Below are 27,494 nucleotides of genomic sequence, written 5' to 3' on the forward strand. Positions count from 1 at the left end.
GAGGGGACGAACTGTTTCCTCCTTTCATATAAAAGGTACCATTCATCTGTACCCCAGGTTCCCTTGGCATCTGCCCACCCTCTCCCTAGAGGCCCTCCGTCACCCCATTGGCTACTCTCCTCCCCCGCCCCCCTTGGATGCTGAGCCTCGTGGTGTGTGTCTGGGCAAAGCTCTCAGGTGGGCCTTGCTCTTCATTAGCCCCGGGTGTGCCGAATCCGCAGGAGGGCTGCTGCCAGGTTCCCAGTGTCACCGTAGGAGGTGATTTTCAGACATTAAATCCTTAAAACTCTCAAAGCCTGCCTGAGCCACAAGAGGTCAATATTAAATATTCTCATTTTAACAGATGGCAGAATAAACTGCAGAGCAGCTGTGACTCTCATGACTCATGCGCTACTGTCAGAGATTTTGATAAGCCCTCGGCTGTCAGTCTTAAGGTTGCCGTCTGTGACTGGGCCACCTTAGATAAACCCTATGCTGTGTCCTGGGAGAAAACCTTTTCATCGGAAAATCTTACAGAGGACTTCTATATAATACCGTGGCAAAAGAGCTGACTTTTAAATCTCACTACCAATTACCTGCTGTGCGACCTCGGGCCAGTTACTTAACCTCTCTGCACTTCAGTTTCCTTGCCTGTATCCTAAGAATATTAATAGCATCACTTCACTCAATGGTTTTAAGAACTAAGGGGACGAAGGGAGAAAACGGATGTAAAACGCTTGGCATTGGTCTGGCATATTGAAAATCCTTAATAAATATTAATACAACTTGAAACCCCTGAAAGTATAACTGCTCTGTTTGGAACCCTGCCTGCTGTTTCTTTGTCTCCCCATCTTCTCCCTGCAAACCCAAATGAATTGTGTCCCTGAAACATTTCCACAGTATCCCCAGGACTGTGTAGAGCATGATGTGGAAACACTAGACCTGCTAGTTTTCCCTGGGGTTTTTCAGATTCCTTGCTCTACTGGAGACTTGCAGGCTTGTCTTTCCACAACGAATTGCAAGATGAAGTTAACAAAGCAGCTGCTGCTAAGTCCTCAGGAGCCACACTTTCCTCTAAGCCCCGAGTACCTCCCTCCCCCCTCCCCCCCCTCCCATCTCTGGGTGGAGTGGGATACCCGGATGCATGATCCTGGCCCCTCTGCTATTGTCCGGCTTCTCTGAAGAGAGTTTCAGGAGCATCTTGACTTCTGGAGTGTCCCTGTGAGTCTCGAATTTTGCTAGAAGGTGGGGCCAAACAGCTGGCTCCCCAGACTCACAGCCCTGGCACCAGGTGAGAACCTCATGCTCTGGAAGGTGATGAGATTACCTGTTTGCAAAACTCATCGTTGTGATGTTAGATGCCCCAGATTTTCTCCCAGGTGTCCTTGGAGAACACGTTTACAGAACACGTTCACCTCCCTCCCCCATCATATATATATATATATAATTTTTCCCCCCTCTTCACTCTTCATGCAGGTCCCATAATCTTAGCGGCATATCCCCTGGCAAGCTGACAGCATGCCCTCACTTCTCATCTCTTGCTCCTGGTTTACTGTCTGTTTTTGACAATCTGGCTTCCATCACAGGTGGCCTCAGAGGGGCCCATCCATCACAACTGTACTGAGAACTGTGCAGCACTCTGTTTCACTGGGTGGGTTAGTTTCTGTCCGACGGGCTGAGTTCATCTTTCTTGTAGTTTTTCCCTGCCTCGGGGAAGCACCCCCTCTATCCTCTAACCTTAAGTCACCCTGGGTTGTTGACATCCCTAATGGAGCCCAGGTACCTTGTATTTATGAAAGTTGATTTGCATGAGTGGGTGGCACAGTGGGAATGCCAGACCCACTGAGTTTTCTGGGAAGTTCTTTTTAGTTTGACAGATTCTTTCCAAAGAAGCAATCAACCTCCCCACTCCAACACATTGATGGTTGAGGGTAGATCCGGAAGAATTTTGAAATTTATCATCCCTTCCTATAGAGCCTGCAGAGATGAAAACATCTAGGGGAGTTTTTGCAGCTCCTCCTGGTTTATGAATCTATATCATTTATTTATTTTTTTTCCTGGCACAATGAAGGCTAGAGACACAAGTCTGAATTGAAGAATAGGGCACTTGTCTGAAAATGAGCATAGGACCCCGGCTGTACCACTTATCCAGCTGGTGATTCACACAAATCTCATTCTTCCTCTGGACTTGGCTTCTACTTGAAGCTGCATTGTACGGATTAATCTGAGGGTGTACTGAACTTGGCACCTGGAATTTAGAAGGTGCTCAATATCAATCTTCAGTTGGTCGTATAGGTAGAGAATTGCAGATGATGATTTCTACGTAGGGCATTGAAGTTTCATTTGTCAGTGAATTTTTTTCTCCATTTGGAGAAAATATCCAAATGTGTCAATAATATCAAAAATAATTTAAAAACATTATTTTACCCAGGATCTCTTGGATTTTGGATCATCAGGACTCTTTCCCAACATGGAGCAAAACAGCTCTTCAAACGGGCCTATGCTAGGTAATCATATGCGCAATCGCACTAAGTTCACCAAAGAGCAGCTGACAATCCTCATCAACACCTTTAACCAAATGCCTTACCCACATTATGCTACCAGACAAAGACTTGCTTTGGAAATCAACGTTGAAGAGTCAAGAATCCAGGTTTGGTTTCAGAATCGCAGAGCTAGGTCCTTCTTCCAGGAAAGACAAGAAGTTAAGGAGGCCCTGCAATCCAGCCAAGGCCCTGGGCAAGATCACCTTCCAAAAGGGACTCCCAGTGAACAGATCCGACGGCCCCGCACCACCTATAGCCCCTCTCAGCTGTGCACCCTCTTCAAGGCCTTCAAGAAAAACCCCTACCCTGGGATCCATTGCAGAGAACGGCTTGCTAAGAAAATTGGAGTTCCTGAGTCGAGAGTCCAAACTTGGTTTCAAAACAGAAGATCTAGATTACGTGTGAAGATCAAGAAAGAACCTGATGAATCCTTCCAGGGACAAGATCGGGGACAGAGTTCAAGGTATGGAAAGCCCAGAAAATGGCAAACTTGAGCTCTCATCATCCAGTCACTTCTCAGAAGCCCCAACTCTGACCACTGCTGCACTGGGAACCCTGCCTTTGGGGAACCTTCCGGATCCAAACTACAGTGGTAACATTAATGGAAACCAGCTCCCTTCACAAATTGAAGAGTGCTTCCACATTCCTGGCTCTACACAACAGACACATTGCTAGTGTGCTGCCTCCTCTGCCCTCTCTCAACTTCTGTTAACCATCTCTGTGGAGTTTTAAAAGGTGTTAAAGAGAAGACAGGAGCAAGATGTCTCCCCGTGAGCAAGGAAGGCAGGAAGCTTGCACTAGGAGAAATCTTTGTGGTCTCATTCAGGCCAGAGGCAGAAGTCAACTCTGAACTCAGTTTGGCCCAGATGTCCTGCCACCAGCATCAGTGGCTCACTGAGAGGGTGACCATCATCAGTTAGGTGCCTGGAGATGCACTTAGAAATGACTGTGGGGGTAGATCTGGAACAGTTTCAACAGAAGTCCAATGGCACCAGCTTTGCCAGCAGCTTGAGTTAGAACATGGAGGACATAGACAAATCCAGAGGATTTGACATGACTTCAGCCTTCCTGGGGAGCGTCCCGTGCTGCGGGGACTTCAAGCCAAGCCTTCTGCAGATGAGAAAAGATGATAATCTAAGGGCTGGGGCCATAGCTCAGTTGGCAGAGTGCTTCCATCTCATGCATAAGGCCCTGTGTTTGATCCCCAGCACCACACACACACACACAAAAAAAAAAAAAAAAAAAAAAAAAAATCAGAACTTTAGGAGGTAGACAGGCACCAAGGGCCCCGCACAGCCCTACTGAAGCAACCTGGCATCAGAGTTCAGTCGACCTTGAGATGAAGAAAATAAACTTAGTAACAACCTTTTTTTCAGTCATCAGAGAAACAACAATTGATTCTGGAAAAGTCATCAATTGATGTTAAAACCATAAAATGAAAAATTGAAGGAAAAAATATGTATAACTTCTGGAAGAATTTCCTCCCTCAGACTTTTTTTTTTTTTTTGGAAGTTGATATAAATAAAAAATGAATATATTTATAGGAAAAAAAAATTTCCCCAGCACAGTTGACATTGTTGTCTTAGTGGCTGACACCCCAGCCCTACTTCTGCCTAGGATGATTTATGGAGGGTAGTGGTGGTGACCTTCCTACCTTTGCCAGCAGCTGATTTTGGAGCGAGCATACTTGGTTATTGAGGGAGTGACCCAAGCCTGGCCATGAAGACATAAGTGGAAACATATCTTGGGATTTTTAGAACGACTGCCCAACTTCTCAGAAAGAAGCAATAGGTATCGGCATCTGCTCTGTCATTACTGTGATAGAACAGAACTGCTCCAGACAATTATGCCCTAAAGGGACCAGCCTGAGGGGCAATGCCATCATCCTAAGAACCCAGGACAGAGGGATGGGTAAAACTGTTCCCTTGACCAGGCTGTCAAGTCACACCATTACCAATCCAGGAGACAGCTCTGTTTTAAGACTTCCTGTTGAAGTCTTCTTTAATCCCTTTGAGCCCACTTTTCCCATTGTTTATAACCCAAAGCATGTACTTGATGCCATCATTACTAACACTTAATCTGCCTACCCTGCACCAAATTGCACATTGTGTTAATGACTATGGCTTGAGATCAAGTCTTGGTAGCTGGTTGTTTGCTCCATGTAAATTTAAGATTTACCTTCTCTGTGTCCCTCCCACTCCTCAAAAAAAAAAAAAAAAGTCACCAGTACAACATTAACCTGGTCAGGATAATTTGGAGGCAAACTAATTTTTTTGTAATAATAAAATACTATGATCATATAATAAATCTCTTTGGTTAGTCTTTGATGTTTTATAAAGCTTTAAATTTTATTAGCAAGCTTTTTCACAAATACTGTGTGTTTTGCTATTATAAATGGGATTCTTACAATATTATTCCTCTTTTAATGTTAGTTGACTCAATGTCCCTTACAGAATTGTATCTACTCTTTCAGGATCCAGTCTAAGGTCAGGTAATGAATTTAGCTATCCTGTCTTCTTAGCCAACTCTTATCAACATTTTTATAGTCTGTCTTTGTCTTTAATAACATTGGCATTTTTTTTTTAAAATGCAACCTTATTCTCCTTTAGTTTCTTTTTCTTAAACCTTTTATTTGAAAATTTTAGATTTATAGAGCAGATGCAAAGATAGTGCAAAGAATTCATGTATTTTTTTATCCAGGTTTCTGTAATGTCAATGTCTTATGTGACTGTGGTACATTTGTCAACACTAAGAAGTTGACATGCATTCCATACTTTTAACTATCAGATTCACCATTATTCCACGGATGTCTTTTTTTTTCTGTGTCAAGATCCAATCTTGGGTACCATATTGCATATTGGATTCCCCAACTCCATACATACATCTTTAGGAGGATGCTTCTCTGTTTGGGTATGCCTGAGAGTTCTTTGGGGTTATATGTACTTGTACTTTCTTAGGTATGACATTGCATAAGTGACTTGTCTCAGTGTCACAGCTGGAGGCACGCGGTGCCCGACTGTCCTTATTTGGTGATTTGATTTTGATGACCTCGTTAAGGAGCTGATGTATTCCTTCATTCTTTTTCTCCTTTCCAACTGTTAATAAGTACAAACCATGCAAATACCCTGCTCGTCATCACAAGGTTCCCATGGAGTCAACCTTTATGGATACCTCTCCCCTGTTCTGATCTTTACTAGAAAGGTTGCCAAATGCTTCTTTTCCACATTCAGGACACCTTCCACATTCCCTAGTCAGACTCAGCGTTCTATTATCGTTATTCCTCCACATTTAGCTCCTTATCTACTGCTTATGGAAGTGAACTCATGAATCCCTTCATTCTCTCCCAATGGTTTATAATTCATCATTATTCCTGATTATTTGTGCCCCAAACTGGTTCCTGTGTCACCTATTTTGAACGCTTCTTGGATTTCTGGCATATTCTGAAATATTCCAGGCTTAACTTCTCCCAAGTGGGCCTAATATCTTGGAATCATGGAACTAGTCATTTCTCCAAGGAGTCCTGGTTTCTTTCAGTGGAGACCAAGGTCTGGGTGCTGGTGGACAGGTTTCGAGTTGTGAAACTTTGAATGTTTTACTCTGTTCACGAGAGTGAACTTTGTATGTTTTACTCTGTTCTTCTAAGCTAACCATTTCTGCTTAATAAAGAATCAAAATAGTGACAAATCTCACTCCCAACTTTAAGTGTCTCTCTCCTTTGGCTACTAATCTGATTATTAATTTTACAAGTATTAAGAAATTTCTATTTCTATTTTGATTATTTTTATCATTGATTTTTGTCAACTTTCTCCCATATTGAGATCATTTCTCCCATGTTCCCCTCTGAAACAGTTTTTGCATTCGCAGAGGCGTATTTGATTGATTGATACGATCACCTTGTTAATATTTCATTCCTTCATGAGGAGTCCTTCAGATGGGCCATTACTTTCCTTCAGAGGGCTTCCTTTCTGCTCCCTGAAAGCATTTCCCTTGTAAATTGTTCTTCCTGGCCTCTGCTCTGCCCTTTGGGAAATTCTCCTGTTTGAATTTTCCCAATTAGCCTTGCTGATTGTGTGCAAAGGATCATAACCTTTCTTGGGACTGACTTGATTCTCTTCTTTATCAATGTCATTTGGGAACCCCAACATGGTTTTAAGTCTTAAAACTTTTTTTGTCCAGCCTTTTGACAATACAATGCTCTCAAAACCCCAGGGGTCTCCTTAGTGATCGTGTTTTCCTTAGTTCCATGTGCTAGCATCCACTCAAAGCCTTTTAGAAATGTCCTTCAGAGGGCCATTACCAAGCCTTTGTGCAAAAGATGCTTAGAAGACTAGGCTCTGGAACTAGACTCACTTGTGCCCATATACATCCCATTTCTGCCCCTCCTGTCTCTGTCATCCTAGAGAAATTCACTATTTATGCTTCAATTTATTCATCTGTACAATGGGGATAATAGTCATAGTGCCTTTCACTTTTGTGGCTTATATGGAGAATTTACTGAGAAAATGAATATACAATAATAACTGGCACTAGGTATGTGCTTCTGTCATAGTTAGCTATGTTTAAGCTTCCTTGCGGATGAGGCACTTTTCATTCCTGTTCCTCAATGTGCCTACCAGCCCCTGTTCACACTCTGTTTCTGGCCTGCAGGCCCTTTGTCTATCAGAATTCGACTTATTCCCCGAGGTTACTGACTACTTTTGCTGTTAGACTTTCCCTCATCTCACAGTCAGATTTCATTTTCTTTCTGTTCTGTTCTGTACCCATTATTAGTCCAAACAGCTCCCCACTATGAACCAGGGAAACACTAGGCTACACTCCAAGATCTCTGGATGCCTGAAACCACAGATAGTATTGAACCCTATGATATCAGTTTTCCCTTATATACCTATGATAAAGGTGAATTTATATATTGGGCACAATAAGAGAATACTAATAAAATAGAAGAATTATAACAACACAGTGTCATGAAAGTTATGCAAATGTGTTTTAATTCTCTTGAAATATCTCACTGTATTCTTGCCTTTCATTTAAAGGGAGCCCTTCAAGCTTCTCTTTGGAACATCTGAATTATCTGCATCATTTCCCTTGAGATTTGGGCTACAATTAAGTAAAATATGAACATTGTGGTTCCCCAACTGTCGATTTGATAACCATATGGATACTTAGTGACTATGGGGTGGGCTACATATTCAGCACGGGTATCTTGGAAAAAAATGATGATTCATGTGCAGGATAAGACAGTATGAGATGTCACCATGCTACACGGAATGTCATGCACTTTAAAACGAATGGATTTTTGTTTATAGAATTTCCTATTTAATAATTTTGGTCCACCATGAGCTGCATATAACTGAAACCACAGAATGAAACCATGGATTGGAGGGGCCTATTGTATTTCTGCTTGATTTATGAACTCTGCTTCATTACAGTGGGTTATATATTATGTATCTGCGTGTTTTGCCCACAAGAGGGCAGACCTGTCCCGATTTGGCATGAGTTCTTTCTTCCACACAATTTACAGTAGCAGATTCTCTCCCAATGCTTACCTTGAATTGAAATTATAAAATAGACTTTATGAAAGACGTTGCATCTTGTGACTATGTTCTGCTGTTCATTTCAGAAATGTGTCCAAGCTTCTGAACCAAGTGGAGGTTTATTTTCCTCACGGAAGAAGTTACGAGGGGAAGCATCATCGTTGTCCAAGGTATCCTAAGCCCCTTCTCTCTTCCTGTGCTGCATCCTTCATGAGTGGCTTCAAGTGTCAGGGTTGTAAGATGGCAGCTCCCAGTCGCCCATCACCTTCCAGTGAAAGAAATGAGAGCAAAGGGCCAAAGATGGCACTCTGCAGTGTCTGGCTGTTTTTAAGGAGACTCTCAGGAAGTTCTTTCAGTGACTCATAGGCCAGGGCTAAGTCACATGACTATCTTTAGCTGCAAGAGAGATGGAGTATTTCATGTGAATACCGTCATGGCAAACAAAATCAGGGTCCTGTTTGGCAGAAAAAAAAAAAATGGGAAATGAATGTTGGGTGTGTAACAAGCAGAACGATATTCCTCCATGTTGTTTTGCCATTGGAAACAGCAGACACTGCACCTGGGCGGCCTAAAGAGCACACTAAGATTGTTCATGGAATGGGGGAAGCTTCAGGAAGGTAGGGGTTGGGAGAGTTTTGCGAACTTCAATAGCAGGAATCTGTGGACTTTAGAGCAATGCCACTTATTAGATTCAATGATAAAACAGACTCCCAGTCACTTCAGTTCTTGAGATAAAGAATTTCATTGGCTTCGTTTGACTGGATGGGAGGCACAGAGCCAGCCTTTGGACTCTAGCCTGACCCAGGTACTAGAGTTTGGTCCTCCAAAAAAGTAAATTGTTGAAGATCGTCAGCTCTCATTATTGGCTATGTCATAAAACAACTTAACACGGATGCTGGAGTGCAGTTGTGCCGGGTTCCAGATTTCCCAACTCTTCTGAGAGTTCTCCTTACTCTAAGGAGTCAGCAACATGTGGTAGAATGTTCATGGGCCTGCGTCTAGATAAGTAGGCTTATTTAATGCCAAGTGCTTTCAAAAAAGCTCAGGATTTATCTAATTTTTAAGCCTGTAGGAATTTAGTTAGAACCAGTAAGGCAACCACTGAATTTCAGGTCTGCTGAGATGCTAAAGATTCCAGATGATTGGTTTTTGCACCCTAAAATTCACAGAGGAGGGAAAGTTCTGAATTTTAACAAACCTGCTTGTCTTTTTGGATCATCCCTGGGAAGGGAAGGCAGCTATATGTTCTTCTGCCATACCCAGCCTTCTCCTTTCAAGGACTTAAAGATGAATATGCCTTTATTTTGTAAAATTCCATTAGTGTCTTTTTTTTCCACCTGGTTGTCTGGGAAGTAGAAAGTAGGAAATGTCCTGCCATTTGTTTCCTAGCTGTTCTTGTCTTTTTGGCATCATCTCATGATATTGAGCTTCATGATTAAATGTGTCAGCTTTGGAGTCTGGCAGATCAGGGGTGAAGTCCTCATTTAGCTACTCATTGGCAATGTCATCATGGGCTGATAAAATCAGTGAACTTTGCCCACATTGGCTATGATACACATTTCTCAGGGTTAGTCCTGGCTAGTGTATTTTTCTTGTGTGTGGGGAATGTATATATAATATCTATAATGACTCCGACCTACTTTGATTACTTAACACTGTATCTTACAAGCTCTTATCAGACCGTGTAAGTCAGCCTTCATCTTTTTAATGGCTGTGCAGTATTACAACAGAGTGGTTGTGCTGTCCTGTTAACTCATTCCTCATCACTAAATGTTTTTGTTTGTTTTCTCCAGACATTTACTATTATGAATTATCCTATAGCCTTAGATATTCCTCTGGACACATGTATGAGAATGTATCTATTAGGATGAATTGGGTTTTAAGTTATATTTCTTCAATTCTGAATATGCATCTGCACTTGTGTTGAAAAGCTGTCTTCATTTCTTTTCTTGGTAAATGTCATTTGACTACTTCATAGGTTTTTTGTTTGTCTTTTGTTTTTGTGGTGCTAGGGATGGAACCCAGGCCCTTGTACAGGCTAGTCGAGCGCTCTACTACTGAGCTGCATCTCTGGCCCTTGCTTAATGGTTTTGAAGTTTTTATGTAGTCACAGTCATTAATCCTTTCCTTTGATTTTGGGTTATGTATCTTACTTCAGCTTTCCTTGCTCTCACATATGTTGTCATATATGCACATAAATATCTACACATATATATTTGCCATCTTATTAAAATATAATTTTTATGATTTTATTATTCTTTTTAGTTATACACAACATTAGTAATAATTATTTGACATAATTATGAAAGCGTGGAATATAATTTGCTCCTATTCAGTCCCGGATAGTTTCTCTATCCGTTCTCCTTTCTACTGTCTCCTCCTCTCTACTCCACCAATTTTTCTGCTATTTACTTACAGTTGATTTTTTAAAATTAGTGCCTTATAGATACACATAAAGGTGAGGTTCACAGTGGTATATTCGTAGATGTACCCAGGAAAGTTATGTCATTCATTCCATTGTTCTTGCCTTATCCCATCCATCTTGATTCTCTGTCAAGTCCCTTTCATCCATCCCACTGATTTTTTCTTTTATTTTGATGAAATTACCCCCTCCCAACTTTTCTTTTCCCTTATTTTGGACTAGCTTCTTTCTGCATATCAGAGAAAACATTCAAATTTTAACTTTCTGGGACTGGCTTATTTCACTTAGCATGATGGTCTTCAGTTTCATCCATTTATTGGAAAATGCCATAATTTCATTTTTCTTTATGGCCAAGTAATACTCCATTGTGTATATATGTATCACATTTTCTTTTCTTTTTTATTAAATTATTTATTCTAATTTGTTATACAGGATGACAGCATGCAATTCATTTCATATTGTACATATAAAGCACAAATTTTCAAGACACTGGTAGACAAAGTATTTTCACATCATACGTGTCTTCATATCTGTACTTAGGGTAATGATGTCTAACTCATTCAGCCATCATTCCTATCTCCTTGCCCTGCCTCCTTTTCCTTCCCTCCCCTTTGCCCTATCTAAAGTTCCTCCATTCCTCCCATGCTCCCCCAACAATCGCCATTATGAGTCAACATCCTCATGCCAAAGAAAACATTAAGCCTTTGGTTTTGGGGATTTGCTTACTTCACTTAGCATTATGTTCTCCAACTCTACCTATTTACCTGCAAATGCCGTGATTTTATTCTCTTTTAATGATGAGTAATGTTCCATTGTGTATATATACACCAAAGTTTTCCTATTCATTCATCTTCTGAAGGGCATCTGAGTTGGTTCCACAATTTAGCTATTGTGAATTGAGCTGCTATAAACATTGATGTGGCTGTGTCTCTGTAGTATGCTGTTTTTAAGTCCTTTGAGTATAGTCCGAGGAGAGGGATAGCTGGGTCAAATGGTGGTTCCATTCCAAGTTTTCCAAGGAATCTCCATACTGCTTTCCAGATTGGCTGCACCAATTTGCAGTCCCACCAGCAATGTATGAGTGTGCCTTTTCCCCCACATCCTCACCAATATTTACTGTTGTTTGTATTCTTAATAGCTGCTATTCTGACTGGAGTGAGATGAAATCTTTAGAGTAGTTTTATTTGCATTTCTCTGATTGCTAGAGATATTGAACCTTTTTTTTAATATATTTGTTGATTGATTGTATATTCTGTCCTGAGAAGTGTCTGTTCAGTTCCTTGGCCCATTTATTGATTGGTTTTTTTGTGTGTGTGTGAAGGTTTTTGAGTGCTGTATATATCCTAGAGATTAGTGCTCTATCTGTTCTGGTGGTAAAGATTTGCTCTCAGGCTGCAGGCTCTATTTTCACCTCACAGATTATTTCTCTTTGTGAGAAGAAATTTTTAGTTTGAGTCCATCCCATTTATTGATTCTTGGATTTAATTCTTGCGCTATAGGAGTCTTATTAAGGAAGTTGAGGCCTGATCCCACATGATGGAGACTTGGGCCTAGTTTTTCTTCCATTAGGTGCAGGGTCTCTAGTTTAATTCCTAGGTTCTTGATCCACTTTGAGTTGAGTTTTGTGTATTTTAAGAGAGAAGTTCAATTTCATTTTGTTACATGTGGATTTCCAGTTTCCCCAGCACCATTTGTTGAAGAGGCTATCTTTTCTCCAATGTACATTTTTGGTACATTAGTACATTAATGCATAAACCAAGGAGTGGCATAGGTGGGTCAAATGGTGGTTCCATTCCAAGTTTTCTATAGTTATATAGTTTCTATAGTTATCTTATGTGTAGTTATATAGTTTCTATAGTTATCTTATATGTATCACGTTTTCTTTATCCATTTGTCTGTTGAAGAGCACCTAGAATGGTTCTATAGCTTAGCAATTGTGAATTGTGCTGCTGTAAACATTGATGTGGCTAGGTTCCTATATGATGCTGGTTTTAGATCTTTTGGATAGATACCGAGAAGTAAGATAGCTGAGTCATGTGGTGGTTTTTTGAGAAATCTTTATCCTGATTTCCAGAGTGGTTGCACTAATTTGCAGTCCCACCAATGTCTGAGTGTACCTTTCCCCCAACATCCTTGCCAACACTTATTTGTATTCTTGATGACTACCATTCTGACTGGAGTGAGATGAATAACATTTTGATTTTCATTTCCTTGATTGTTAGAGATATTGAACATTTTTTCAGATATTTATTAACCATTTGTATTTCTTTTGAGATGCGCCTGTTAATTATTTTTTCTATTAATTGTGTTGTTTGTTTTTGGTGTTTTTGAGTTCTGTATATATTCTGAATATTAATGCCATGAGGAGCTGATGGCAAGGAATTCTCCCATTCTGTAGGTTCTCTTCACATTCTTAATTGTTTCCTTTGCTGTGCCGAAGCTTTTTAATTTGATGCAATCCCACTTGTTGATTTTCAGTTTTATTTCTTGTGTTTTAGGAGTCTTGTTAAGGAAGTGGAGGCCTGTGTCAATGTGTTGGAGTATTTGGTCGGCCTTTTCTTATAGCAGTTGCAGAATTTCTGGTCTAATTGTCTTTGATTTACTTAGAGTTGACGTTTTTGCACAGTGAAAGCTAGGAGGCAAGGTTCATTCTTCTATGTATGAATATCCAGTTTTCTCAGCATCATTTGCTGAAGAGGCTATCTTTTCTCCAACATATATATATATAATATATATATATATAAAACTATTTTTAGTTATAAAAAATAATATTATTTTATTTTTATGTGGTGCTGAGGATTGAACCCAGTGCCTCATGCGTGGTAGGTGAATGCTCTACCCCAACCCCAGTCTTCCAACGTACATTTTTGGCACCTTTGTCTAGTGTCAGATGACTATGTATGTGGTTTGTCTCTGTGTCTTCTATTTCATTGGTCTTCATGTCTGTTTGGTGCTAATACCATGCTCTTTGTGTTACTGTAGGTCTCTATTGTATTCTGAGGTTTGGCATTGTGACGTCTGCAGCATCCATCTTTTTGCTCAGAATTGCTTTAGCTATTCTAGATCTCTTATGTCTCCAAATAACTTTTAGAACTGCTTTTTCTAGTTCTATGAAGAATGTCACTGGTATTTTGAGGGGGATTTTATTGATTCTCTATAATGCTTTTGGTTGTGTGGCCATTTTACAATATTAATTTTGCCCACCTAAAAAATGAACATGGGAGGTCTTTCCATCTCCTAAGTTCTTCCTCGATTTCTTTCTTCAATGTTCTATAGTTTTCATTGTAGAGGTCCTTCACCTCCTTTATTGGATTGATTGCCAAATATTATTATTATTATTTTTTTTGAAGTGGTGAATGGGATGGTTTTCCTAACTTCTTTTTCAACAGATTTATAATTGGAGTCTAGTAAAGCAGTTGATTTATTTATGTCAATCTTGTATCTTGCTACTTTACTAAATTTGTTTGAGCTGCAAAAGTCGTCTGGTAGAGTTTTTTGGGGTCTTCTAAATATAAGATCATGTCATCAGCAAAATTTATAGTGCTAATGCTTTTTATTTGATTTAGATTATTTTATTATGTTTTTGCTAGCCATTTGGTGATTATGTATCACATCAGGAAGTGCTTATGTGACAACTTTAATGTTGGACCTGGCAGATGAAAGAGGGTTGGGTAAAATGGGAAAAGAACATTTTACTTCTAATAACCATTAAATATTTTTTAAAGTAAGTTACCCTGGAACTTTGAAAAATGCAGAGGCACATAGATGCTGAGGGGATTTATGAAGACCATTGAAGTGTAAGAATCCCAGACAGTGCATCATCCACTCTGCTCATTCACATCAAGGCCAGGTTTCACTCTCTGCAGGATAGCACCTCTGTTCTTAGAAACTGCTTTATTGTCAGGGGCATTCCTCAGGATCTTTGCACATTACAGTTTACCTCTACCTGTGACACTCTTTCCTGAGCTAGCGGCTGCCTCATACTCTCCAGTATTTTGCCCCAACATCCCTTGTTAGAGATTTTTCCCTGTCTACCCTACCTCAAATGCACTTTAACCTCATGTTCATTTTCTTCAAAGAGCTCACTATACTTTCTATCATGTTGGTTCTGACATTCCCCATGAGCTGAGCGCCTAGTGCTGAGCCTGCCATAAAGACACTTAGCTGGGAGGAGCAGAGCAGGGGAGTCACATGACATGACATGTCAAGGGGGTATGCATTGCACAATAATCGAAGGGTTCAGAGTATCAAGGCCCTTGGAGTCTGGTCCCTGGTGACTTTCTACATAGCAGAAACTTTTCTGAGATCTCAGAGCCTCCAATGGTATCTCCTCTGGCCTCCTGAATTGCACTTTGCAGATTTGTCTGCAATAATTATCTTAGTTATAGCTCTTCAGGCTGCAAGAGGAATTCTTCAGACTGGATGAAGGAAATAAGAAATTCTCTGGACAACTTCAGGGTTGTTTCATGGAATCCAGGGGTGATGGCCCGTAAATGTGGTTTACAAGATAGTGGAGGCAGACGTGCAAAGCACGAATGAGAATCAGGTAGCTACTCTCAATATTTCTCTGGGGGACCTTGTTAACTCTTCACTTCTCTCTACAGAACACCTAGGTCTTTCTGTCTTTTGGTACTCCGGCTTTCTTTGCTTCTCACTTGCATTTTGATTAAAAAACATAATAATAACCTCTCCATAGTTCCCAAGCTTGCATGTTCTCTTTGGCCCAGTAGTAACAAAAATTAATGACTGGGCATTAGTTTAATTCTGAACTCATGGGAAACAGAATTTGATTGAACGCTCTTGGTTAAGTTGTTCATCCTAGTGCAATTAACCATGACTAGAGGTCTGGGGTCAAGTGGAAGAAGGGTGGTCCTGGGATTATACCCCTGTGGCCCCCTGTGGCACACTTCCATCTACTGAGCAAGTGTCCCAAAGCGCCTCATTACAACCAATGCTGCAAATCACTGTCACACATCTGGGTGTCTGAATTTTCACTCTTTTGGGAGTGCAATGGGAAAGAGACCAAGTTGTTTTCACTATGACCTCAGCACCTAGCAGAGCATTCATTGTAATGCAAACAATTAGTCGTATTTTCCCACTGTCATCACAGTTGGCTGCACAGAGACAGGATCAAGGCAAGTGCTCCGTGTTTCTGTTGGAGCTGTAAAGGCCAGAGCAGCCGTATGCGCTGGCTTTGCATTTTGACACACACATCATTACATACAACACTGACCCGCTTTTGGCTGTTTGGGGTCATTACTTTGTCTGCTTCTGTAAAGTTATTTTTGACAGTGTCGCCATTTCTAATCTTCCTTCCCACCCCCTGTATGAAAGTGAAAGCCTCCTTGTCTCTACTTCCAACATCTTTCCTATTTCTCAGAATTAATAGCCTCTAAGTTCTTATCAGCCCAGAAATCTAACATGTGGATAAGTGGGTGTATCTGTAACTTGTTTCTGATCACATAAAGATATTGCTTGTGATTTTTTTAAAGATTTTTTTTTTTTTTTTTTTTTTAGAAAAATTTTTAGTTGTAGATGGACACAATACCTTTATTTTATGTGTTGGTGAGAGTGGAACCCAGTGCCTCACACGTGCTAGGCAAGCGCACTACCACTGAACTACAGACGCAGCCCCTGCTGGTGATTTCTTTTCCATGTCAAAATACATCTATCTCACTTTTTCCAACAATTTAATATGAAAAAAATTTAAGTGAACGGAAAGGTGAAGGAATTTTTTTCCCACATACATAGTCTATCATTATTATTTTACTGTGTTTGCATTATCACATACCTATGTCTGGATCCACCCTTCTACCCAGCTCTTACCATGTTATTTTTTCCTGATGCATTCAAAGTAAGTTGCAGATACTACTGGTGCACCTTCCCCTAAAATAATTCTATGCATTGCATATTGTTCCCTAGAGGTCAATATTTGAATACCTTTCCCCTTTGTGGAGCTGCATTTTATATACAGTGAAATTTAAAGATCATAAGAACACCATTTGAGAAGTTTTTTATTTTGTTTTGTTTTTTTGGGTGGGGTTGGGTACTAGGGACTGAACTTGGGGACACTCAACCACTGAGTCACATACCCAGCCCTATTTTGTATTTTATCTAGAGACAGGGTCTGACTAAGTTGTTTAGCATGGCGTTGTTGTGGAGGCCGACTTTGAACTCTTCTACATCAGCCTCCCGAGCTGCTGGGATTACAGGTGTACATCACCACTCTTGGCCATTTGAGAGGTTTTGATGACTATATCTATCTGCGTAACTTCTTTCTTTGTCAAGGAATACACAATTATCACAACTCCAGAAAGTGTATTGTTTTGGGCAGTCTTTTTTTCACTAAGTCTAATCCTCTTGAGACTCATCTATGTGGTGAGGATTACCCTTTTTTTGCTGACTGGTAATACATTTTATGACCATATTACAGTTAGTTTATCCACTTCCCTATTGAGAGGCACCTGGACTGTTACTAGTTTTTGGAAATCATAAGTAAAGCTGCTATGGACATATTTGCAGAGGTCTTTGTATAGGCCTATTTCATTTCTCTTGTGAAAATAACCAGAATTGGGCTTGCTGGGTCACAGGACAAGTATATACTGTGTCTTTTAAAAAGAGATATGTGTTGCCTTATATAAATAAACCATAATTTATCTGACCATTCTCTTATTGATAGACATTTAGATTGTTTCCTTTCTTCTGTGATTGCAAGTTTGTGTAGCAAACTTCTTTATAGGTACATTTTTGCCTCCTTGGGCAAGTGGATCCACAGGTCATTTACCAGCTCTGCAATGACTAAGGAGTTTTAACTGCACTTTAACTGACAGCCTGCTGGGAAGTTGCTCTAAGGCTTTAGAGGTAGAAATGTGATTCTGGTACCAGCAGCTTCAGAATCAGCTGGGAGATGATTAGAAATGCAAACTCAGAAGCACTATTCTAGACCCAGTGCATCAGGATCTGCATTTTAACACAAATCCTAGGTAATTCCTATGCACTCTGCAGGAAATGGAGCTTTGTTTTAACTCAGAACATCTACTTGGCTCTCTAGTAACTTTCTGAAAGGTGTCAGGTCTGAAATAACTGAAACTGATCTTTATGTAAAGGCTAAAAATTGCCTCACGTTCAGGTTTTACAATGAATTAAGGAGCATGAAGCTGCAGATGCTCAGGAAATGCATCTATTTTTGTGGTTGCCTAACCTTGATCCTTATCACACTACAATCCCACAGAATCAGGTGGCTGCTGTGGGGGTTGAGGAGCCTAGTGGGCAGGGCTGTGCGATTTCACTCCATACCCCTCCCACCTCTGATTTTTAAAATGTAAACTTTTAGGTTAAGGAATTAAAATCAGAATTTTTGGTAATTTAAAAATGTCATTGTATAAATTAAAATTATGTCACTCATATAGGCTAATACAATGAACATTCATAAGCCCTTTGGGGTACATTTATAAATTACTAGCATTTTGCTACTCTTTCTACACACCCACGCTGCATTTAAAAAATATACCATATACACCCTGCCAAACAAAGTTTTTGTTTTACTGTGTTTGTTTTTGTGCACCGAACTGCTTGAAAGTGCGTTGCTATCTTAAGTACTTGAGTAGGATCTTCGAAGAGCGGAATCGTTCTCTTGTGTAGTCCTGATTATATTACATCCAAGACAGTTTTCATTGGTACTACATAATCCAGGACAAAACTCATATTCAAATTTCTCCAATTGTCCCAGTAATATCTTTTGTTATCTTTTTTCCCCCTCAGATCTAATGAGGAATCACCCTGACATTTATTGGTATGTAACACATTACTCTAAAATACAGTGGCCTAAGTCAATATTGATTATCTCGGGGTTTCTATGAATGAGGAAGTCTAGGTGTGGCTTAGCAGGTTTTCTTTTCAGGGTCTCTTGCAGGACAGTGGGGGAATATTGTCACCTGGCCCCCAGCCAGCCCAAGGCTTGTTTCATGCTGTCAGCAGGCTTCTGCTGCTTGCTGGCCGGTGGCAGGAGGCTACCCTGGTTGGCAAAACGAGCGAACACTCCACAGACTGCCGTGCCCTGTACTGCCTTGTGTAATAATCCTCCCTCTTCAGTGCGGGTAGAACCTGTGGCTTACCTCTAGCCAAAAAAGCAAGGAAGACATGGTGGGAGAGAGCCACAGCCCTCATAAAGGTATGTTATCAAAGAGTCTTCCCAGACTGGACCCTGAGATCTTTGTGCTGGCTTTGGAGAAGTAAGCAGCATTTTGAGATAGTCTTTGAAACTGTCAAAGGACTGCCATGACATCTAGGAAATAAGAGCGACTCAGCTTAAAGTCTGGCAAGAAAGTGGGGATACACAGGGAAACAGACAGTCCCCATCACAAACCACTGCCTTACAAATGGGAAATATTAGTGGCCATCTTGGTAAAATTAGGAAAGAGCAAGAATGTTCTCTATCTCCACTATCAGTCAGTTGGAGGCATTAGTCAATATAATAATAATAAAAAAAAAGTGTTGGAAGGTATACACTTTGGTGCTATTGACCATCTTTATTGTAATATTGTTTGTTACCCTCTAGTTGAAATAGTTTGGATGTGAGGAGTCTCTGAAAAGCTCCTGTATTAACGTAGGAATGTTTGGAGGTAAAATGATTGGCCCGTGAGAGCAGTAATCTAGTCTATCCTGGTTTGAATGGACCGACTGGGAGGTAACTGTGTACAGGTGGGATGTGCCTGGAGGAGGTGGGATTCTGGGGGCAGGCTGTGGAAGGGTGCATCTGCTGCGTGGCCCCTTTCCCTCATCCCTATCTCTAATTTCTGGCTGCTGTGAATGGAGAAGTGTCCCTCCTCCATGTCCTTCCACCATGACGCTCTGCCTCACTTTGGACCCAGAGCAATAGGGTCAACCTGGACCAACCCTTTGGAACTCTGAGGTAAAATAAACTTTTCTTCTTCTAAGTTGTTCTTGGCAGGTATTTGGTCACAGCAACCAAAAGCTGAAAATAACACCATCTCTTCTCTATGACACGGTATTATTTTTTTCTCCTTTTCCCCATTTTTCAGTTGTGATATTTCTACTTGGGAAGAACATTTATCTTTTCTTCTTTGTTTTGGCCTCAGACCTATAATTAAACATATTTTCATATATAAATAAAAGGAACACATCCTTTTGCCAGTTTCCGTTGAAATCTTGACGGGATGAAGCTTGTCTTATAGAGCTTGTGGGATATTCCTGTGTGTAATATTCAGATTCTGACTCAGAAGATCCTAAGGTAGGACCTGAGTTTTGCACATCTAACAGTCTCCTGAGTGACATTGCTGTTGGCTGCAAACCACATTTTGAAGCGTTAGACTCTTGTAAATTCCTTAGAACATCTTGTGAGTTTAATATTCCCCAGTTCTTCAAGGTTTGAAATTGTTACCTTATGGTCTTCATATTCAAAGTGTAGTTCAACTAGATATAAAGTTGTTGGCTCACATTTTCTTTCCTTGAATTTCTTAAAAAATGTTGATGCTCTCTTGTTTCACACACTGCAGTTGATTCTTTTTTTAAATTGGAAAATAATAATTGTATATTATTATGGGATGCAGATAATTTGATATATGTATACAATGTGTCATGATCATTTCAGGGTAATAGCAATTCCTCATCCTTAAATATGTATCATCTCCTTGTGTTGGCAACCTTTAAACTCCTCCCTTTCTTCTAGTTCTTTAAGAAGTGCATAATAAATTGTTCTAATCTATAGTCACCCTACTATATTTAGGATAGTAGGACTAGTTCTCCTATCTAACTATATCTTGGTACCCATTTCCCACCCTCCCACCCATCTATTCTGCCCTCTACTCATTGTAGCCCCAAGAGACCACTAATCTATTCTCTACTTCTAGGACTTCCATCCTTTTAGTTTCCATGTATGAGTGAGAACATACACTATTTTTCTGTGCCTGTTTTATTTCACTTGATGTATGTCCTTCAATCCCATCCATGTTGCCACAGATGACAGGATTTCTTTGTGGTTGAGAACATTCCATTGTGCCAATGTTGATGGACATGTTAACTGATCCTGTATCTTAGCTCTTGTGTAAAGTGCTTCAAGAAACATGGAATACAGATATCTCTCTGATATTCTGATTTCAACTCCTTTGGATATATACCCAAATCATGGGCTATCTGGGTCACATGGTAGTTCTGTTTTTAGCATTTTGAGGAGCCTCCATACTGTTTTCAATAGTGGCTATGCTAATTTATTTTCCCAAGAAGAATATACAAGAGCTTTCCCTTCTTTGCATCCTCGTCAGCATTAATTTCTTCTTCTTCTTTTTTTTTTTTCCTTTTGATTGTAGCCACTCTAACTAGGGTGAAATGGTATTTCAATGTGGTTTTGATTTGCATTTCCTTAATGATTAGTGATGTTGAGAATTTTCTCATACTTGGCTATTTTTGTATCTTCTTTTGGAAGGGTCCATTCAGATTATTTTTTCATTTTTAATGGGATTGTTTTGACTTTTTTTTTTTTGCTGTTGAGTTTTTGAGTTCCTTATATATTCTGAATATTAATCTCTTGTTATGTTAGATAAATAGTTTGCAAATATTTTCTTAGTCTGTTAATTTTTGTTTCCTTATTTGTGTGATCCCATCTATTTTTTTCATTGCTGTGCTTCTAGGTCTTCCCTAAGAAATCATTGCCTTGACCAATGTATTTTGCCTTTGATTTTTTTATAGTAGTTTGATAGTTTCAGACATTACATTTAGGTCTTTGATTCATATTTTTTTTAATATAGTGATATATAGGGGTCTAGATTCATTCTTTTGCATGTGGACATCCAAGTTTCCAAGGATCTTTAATAAAGAGGCTGTCTTTTATCCAGCTTATGTTTTTGGCACCTGTGCAAAAAATCAATTGGCTGGATTTGTTTCAGGTTCTCTGTTCTGTTGGGCTACATATTGGTTTTTGTGCCAGTCTGATGCTATATTGACCCTATGGCTTTAAAGAATGTTTTGTGGTTGGGGTGATGATGACTAGCTTTGTTCTCTTGGCTCAAGATTGCTTTGTCTATCTGGCATCTTTTGTGATTAAATACAAATTTTAGGATTTTTTTTCCTAATTTCGTAAATCATGCCATTGGTATTTCAAGGAGGATTACACTGAATCCATAAACTGCTTTGGGGAGTGCAGACATTTTAACAATATTAATTCCTCCAGCTTATGAACATGGCAGGTCTTTTCATTTGTGTGTGTGTGTGTGTGTGTGTGTGTGTGTGTGTCCCCTCTTCAATTTCTTCTTCAGTGTTTTATAATTTTCATTACAGAGATCATCCATTTCCATGGTAAAAATTATTATCAGGCGTTTTATTTTTTGTAGCTTTTGTGAATGGGATTACCTTTAAAATTTTTCTTTCAGCAAATGTTGTACTGGTTTATAAAACTGCTACTAGTTTTTACATGTTGATTTTTGTATCTTGCAACCTTGTTGAATTTGTTTGTATGTTCTAACTGGTTTATTTTTTGGCATTTCAGTTTTGTTATGAGTTTCAATGCCAACTAACAGCTCCTGGAGAGTCAATGGAAGTTTTTATCTTTATAGCATTTTACAATGTCATGGAGTTGAACCTTTTCTCTAATTTTTCCATTGCAGAATGAATCATTTTCATATGTGAATTCAAGTCTAATGTGATATCTATAAAGGTTTTTGGAAGTAGCTTTAAATATTAGTTCTGTTTCCACACTTAAAATTGGTAGTTGTTTTGTCTCGGGGGGCTCCAATTATGTTTGATGGGTCTTTGCTTCTCTGCCTATCACGTTGTCTCTGATTCAGCTTACCCCTATTTTACTATTTGTTTTGGGGGCTTTATTGACCAGGTGACCTTTCACCCTGCACATGTACACACATGCACACGTGTTGGCCTCCACATCTACCACCTGTGGATCTGAGCATCCTCAGATGGTTCCATTTGTATTCTTCAGTGAAATGCAGTATTGGGCCTGTTTTCAGAACTGTCCCCTGAAGGCGAGACCCTCTTTCTCTAGAAGCAATTTGTCTGGGTTCTATCAATGTTAGTCTCCCACTGTCCAGTCTTGTTTTCTGCTTGGTCAATGTGTGACTCTGCTCTGACATGACCTCTGAAAGGTCACTATTGGCTTAAGAAAATCCATTTCCTTACATAAATGTAATTTGAAGTTTGAAGTACTATGTTTCCTCTTTTTTTAAAAAAAAAAAAAAACAAAACTGAGTTCTTATTTGTGTTCTGTTTATTAGTATGGGTTTTGAAGGGTATTACAGTGAGATTTTGATGTTTGAAATTGCTCTTATTTTTATGGGAACCCAGAAATTAAGATTCTGTTTTCAATACAGGCTTCTAGTGCTAAAGACATACAAAGATTGGTAATTTCAAGATTTTTTTTTTCTTTTTTTTTTCTTTTTTTTTTTTTTTTTGTGTGTGTGTGTGTGTGTCTGTATGTATGTGACACACACTGATGATACACCTAGGGCCTTGCCCATACTTAAGCACATGCTCTACCACTGAGCTATATTCCTAGCCCCATGTTTTAGGGAACATTGAAACACCCTAGTGGCTCATGTTTGAAGGTGACAAGGACCTCAGTCCTGTTATAACCAATTCCAAAATTGGATAGTTTTTTTTTTTCTTTTTTAGTAATAATATTCTCAAGTGTATTTACCCATAATATTTCTTCCTGTGGCTTTTAAAAAAAATCCTGGCAGTTTCTGAATTCTGACTTTGGGTTTTACCGAGTAAGTAAACTCTTTCCTCCATGTAATAATTTTGCAATATTTGATGATTAAAAATCAGGATCTCAAGTTTTCTTTTTCAGAATGAATGACTCTCATTACTTCAATCTTATTGAATCTAAATATAGAAACACAGTTTAATACAAAAGTACATTTTGGGACTGAAATAAGACTTGCGCTTATTTCATTGGTTATATTTACTTTTTACTAGTTGGTTATCTCCTGAAAAGGCTTTTGATATTCATAGCTATTTAAAGATGCCCAGCTCCTTTATTGAACAAAATTTAGACAAATATTTTATAAAGTCAAAGTTTTTTTTTAAAGGACTCTCATTGTTTATGTGTATGGCATAATCCCAAGTGAACCCTGAAAAACTTATAACTTTATAAGTTTAAAATCTGAGTGCTGTAGTGCCTCTTTATCTTTAAAAATGCCTCCATTCCAGTATTTTACTGGAAGGTTCCAACTAGGAAGGAACTAGTAGATGCGAAAACTGTGTAATAATAATGACATATAACCAAAAGAAGGCCAATAAACATGTTAGGTTTTTATATTTACTGTGCAGATCAGTGGAGACCTGTGTTGAAATTTGTTTTAACTTTATCCAGCTTTCTTTTTCTGGCTTTTTATGGGTTTCTCAATCACTTTACTTGTCTTCTGTGGGAGGCTTTTAGTTGCTGATAAGGGCTGTTAACCAGTTTCAAAGTTGGAGAAATAGAGATGCCTTTCTACAAAGGCTATGTGCTTCCACACTGGACTAAACTGGTTCTGTATTTAGCAAAACCAGTGCAAGAAGAACAAAGGAAAGCATCCCAAAGGCAAGGCTTGCAAAGGAGGAGTGCCATAAACTAAGAACAGGCTAATTTTTTTTTTAAAAGAAATTAAAGACTTTACCTTTCTACATCATTTCCTGATTGCAGAGAAAAGCCTCCAAAACCACAACTGAAAATAATTTGTATGAAACACAAATGTGAAAACTTAGCCCAAATGATTGCTTTTAGCCTGATGATCCTAGAGCTACCAAGGAAGTTAGTAGCTTGTATGTGACATGATCTACTTGTTTCATTGATTAAAAACTAATTCTCCTGAAAGGGCCTTTGTATTTTTCTATATTTACCCAAAAGTAAATCTTCAGGTTCTGCCAAGATGATTTTGTCTTCCAATGGCCTCCTCTGCTGCAGGTGACCCCGAAGGTCAGGCTACTTCTGGCTGCTTTACTCTCCTCTGCCAGGGGACACTGCTGATGTTGATCTTCAGCCTTAGAAGGGGGCTGGGTGCTCTGCCCTAATCACAGGCTTAGACCCTCCTAACTTCCCCTTACTGAGGTTCAGATGAGCTTCTACAGGTTGTTTAGCAGCAGTTAGAGAGATTTATAAAATGCTCAGAGACAAACCACTGTATCTGTCTAGCATCAGCCTGCACGGCTCCCTGATTCATTCCTTGTTCAAATCTGTGTCTCCAAACCAATTTGTTTCCCATGATCAAAAAGTCTGAAACTCTTATGCTTCAGAGGCAAGGTCCAAATCACACCTTACTGATACCTTTTTCTTTTTTCTTTACACTCCAGAGAGAAAAACAAGAATTGACAGAACATGATCTGCCAGGTCATGCCCTTTCTCTCAGGGTTCTTCAGAGTGTCCTATGGGCCCTAGGAAGGACTGTGCCTACTTGATCCAATTTTTTTGCAACCTTGTTACTGGGGTCCTAGGTGAAGGTCCTGCTCTGGTGTCCCAACAGACTAGGCTTAGTACCAGTCCCAAGATGCCAAATGAAGAGATGAACATTGATGAAAGACAAAAAATGAACTTTAATCAAGGTGATCATGCCAGGAAAAATGGGTATAACAGTTCAGTGACTGAAGGTCTGTATTCAAGGGGCTGACAAAAACTTTGGGGCCTAATAGAAAGGAAGGAGAACAAAGGCCAGGGCTGGGGATTTGCCTAGCTGGCAGAGTGGGTCATCTTGGTCCTAATCTGGTTGATCATTATCTCAGAACTGGTCCTATGAAGATCTGGAAGGAAGGTCATCATCACTTGAGGGGATGACTCAGTTCTCATAGTGAGATGGGACCTGCTTAGGGTCCTAGCCTCAGCCATAGCTCGACAATGGGGCCACTGCTTTCATTTAGTGGGCAGTACCATCAGGGGGGGGATCAGTTCTGGGAGGTTTCCTATCACTTGGGAGTAGCTTCGTTCCCTAGTCACATAGATGCTTCTCAATCAGACCTGTTGTTCCTGGACTCCAAGGTAACATTAAAACAGAGTGGGCTAGAGGGAAAATGTTAGAGGCAGGTGGAGTCAGAGAGGCCCAAGATGGAGGTGCTCAGGCCAGCACCTGAGCCCTCTACCACCTCATCAAGGAAGCAACCCTGACCCTGCTAGCCTAAGAACATTGCTGGGACATGGAGGAGGGGGTGAGGGCAGAGGCCCATCAAAGGGAAATGACAGGATTCATTCACAGATGGGAGTCCTAACATGTGTCTTAGTAATCTCTCAATCTTTCTTCACGTTGAGCTCTCATTTCAGATTTATCTCTCTTTTTTAATCCACTCATATATATCTCCTTTTTCTTTAGTCTCTGAATTATAGTCAGTTTTTTTTTTCTCCTTCACAAAAGGCAATACTAGAGATTTATTTGTATATTCCTTGCTATGGGCTATAATATCGAAATTGCACAACAAAAAAGTCCTCTATTCCCTTTGTTTTTATTTTGGCATCATCTGAAACCAAGTTTCTCTCTTGTATCTATAACTCCTTCTAGTCCTGCTCTAACTCTTGGATGAATTCTTGGCCATTGGGACTCTCTTCCACCATGAGCAAGACAGCTCTTCAGACAGGCCTATGCTAGGGAATCATATGCGCAATCACACTAAATTCACCAAAGAGCAGCTGACAATCCTCATCAACACCTTTAACCAAATGCCATACTCACATTATGCTACCAGACAAAGACTTGCTTTGGAAATCAACGTCGAAGAGTCAAGAATCCAGGTTTGGTTTCAGAATCGCAGAGCTAGGTCCTTCTTCCTGGAAGGACGAGAACTTAAGGAGGCCCTGCAATCCAGCCAAGGCCCTGGGCAAGATCACCTTCTAGAAGGGACTCTGAGTAAAAAGATTCGATGGCCCCACACCACCTATAGCCCCTCTCAGCTGTGCACCCTCTTCAACGCCTTCAGAAAAAAACACTACCCTGGGATCCATTGCAGAGAACAGCTTGCTAAGAAAATTGGAGTTCCTGAGTCGAGAGTCCAAACTTGGTTTCAAAACAGAATACAACATTTACTAATAGGGCATTATGTAAAAATGTGGATGTGTAACCGATATGATTCTGCAATCTGTATTTGGGGTAAAAATGGGAGTTCATAACCCACTTGAATCTAATGTATGATATATGATATGTCAAGAGCTTTGTAATGTTTTGAACAACCAATAAACAACAACAACAACAACAACAACAAACAGAAGATCTAGATTACATGTGAAGATCAAAAAAGAACCTGATGAGTCCTTCCAGGGACAAGATCCGGGACAGAGTTCAAGGTATGCAAAGCCCAGAAAATGGCAAACTTGAGCTCTCATCATCCAGTCACTTCTCAGAAGCCCCAATTCTGACCACTGCTGCACTGGGAACCCAGCCTTTGGGGAACCTTCCGGATCCAAACTACAGTGGTAATTAATGGTAACCAGCTCCCTTCACAAATTGAAGAGTGCTTCCACATTCCTGGCTCTACACAACAGACACATTGCTAGTGTGCTGCCTCCTCTGCCCTCTCTCAACTTCTGTTAACCATCTCTGTGGAGTTTTAAAAGGTGTTAAAGAGAAGACAGGAGCAAGATCTCTCTCCGTGAGCAAGGAAGGCAGGAAGCTTGCACTGGGAGAAATCTTTGTGGTCTCATTCAGGCCAGAGGCAGAAGTCAACTCTGAACTCAGTTTGGCCCAGATATCCTGCCACCAGCATCAGTGGCTCACTGAGAGGGTGACCAGTCATCAGTTAGGTGCCTGGAGATGCACTTAGAAATGACTGTGGGGGTAGATCTGGAACAGTTTCAACAGAAGTCCAATGGCACCAGCTTTGCCAGCAGCTTGAGCTAGAACATGGTAGACATAAGAAAAACCCAGAGGATTGGTATCACCAGTCTGGACCCTAGTGCTCTTCAGTCTTCCTGGAGAGAGTCCCCTGCTGCTGGGACTTCAAGCCAAGCCTTCTGTAGATGATAAAACAGATGATAATCATCAGACCTTCAGGACTCAGATAGGCACCAAAGGCCCTGCACAGTCCTACTGA

The 27,494-nt window shown here is 40.0% G+C and overlaps 1 protein-coding gene across 1 annotated transcript; it reads left to right on the forward strand.

The window, feature by feature from the left end:
- Positions 1 to 2,449: 2,449 nt before the first annotated feature.
- Positions 2,450 to 27,494, forward strand: LOC143400326 (double homeobox protein A-like). Its single transcript, XM_076857603.2, has 3 exons — positions 2,450 to 2,985; positions 26,154 to 26,314; positions 27,358 to 27,494. The coding sequence occupies exons 1-3, from the start codon at positions 2,450 to 2,452 to the stop codon at positions 27,492 to 27,494; spliced, it is 834 nt and encodes a 277-aa protein (XP_076713718.2).

The sequence above is a fragment of the Callospermophilus lateralis genome, chromosome 5, assembly GCF_048772815.1.
Source record: "Callospermophilus lateralis isolate mCalLat2 chromosome 5, mCalLat2.hap1, whole genome shotgun sequence".
Lineage (NCBI taxonomy): Eukaryota > Metazoa > Chordata > Mammalia > Rodentia > Sciuridae > Callospermophilus > Callospermophilus lateralis.

Bases quoted from the DNA above. Each gene is read 5' to 3' on its own strand.
- LOC143400326 (XM_076857603.2), top strand. From the start codon at position 2,450: ATGGAGCAAAACAGCTCTTCAAACGGGCCTATGCTAGGTAATCATATG. The intron at 2,986-26,153 runs GTATGGAAAGCC...TTATGCTACCAG, and splicing joins GATCGGGGACAGAGTTCAAG to ACAAAGACTTGCTTTGGAAA. The intron at 26,315-27,357 runs GTAAAAAGATTC...TCTGGACCCTAG, and splicing joins CCTTCTAGAAGGGACTCTGA to TGCTCTTCAGTCTTCCTGGA.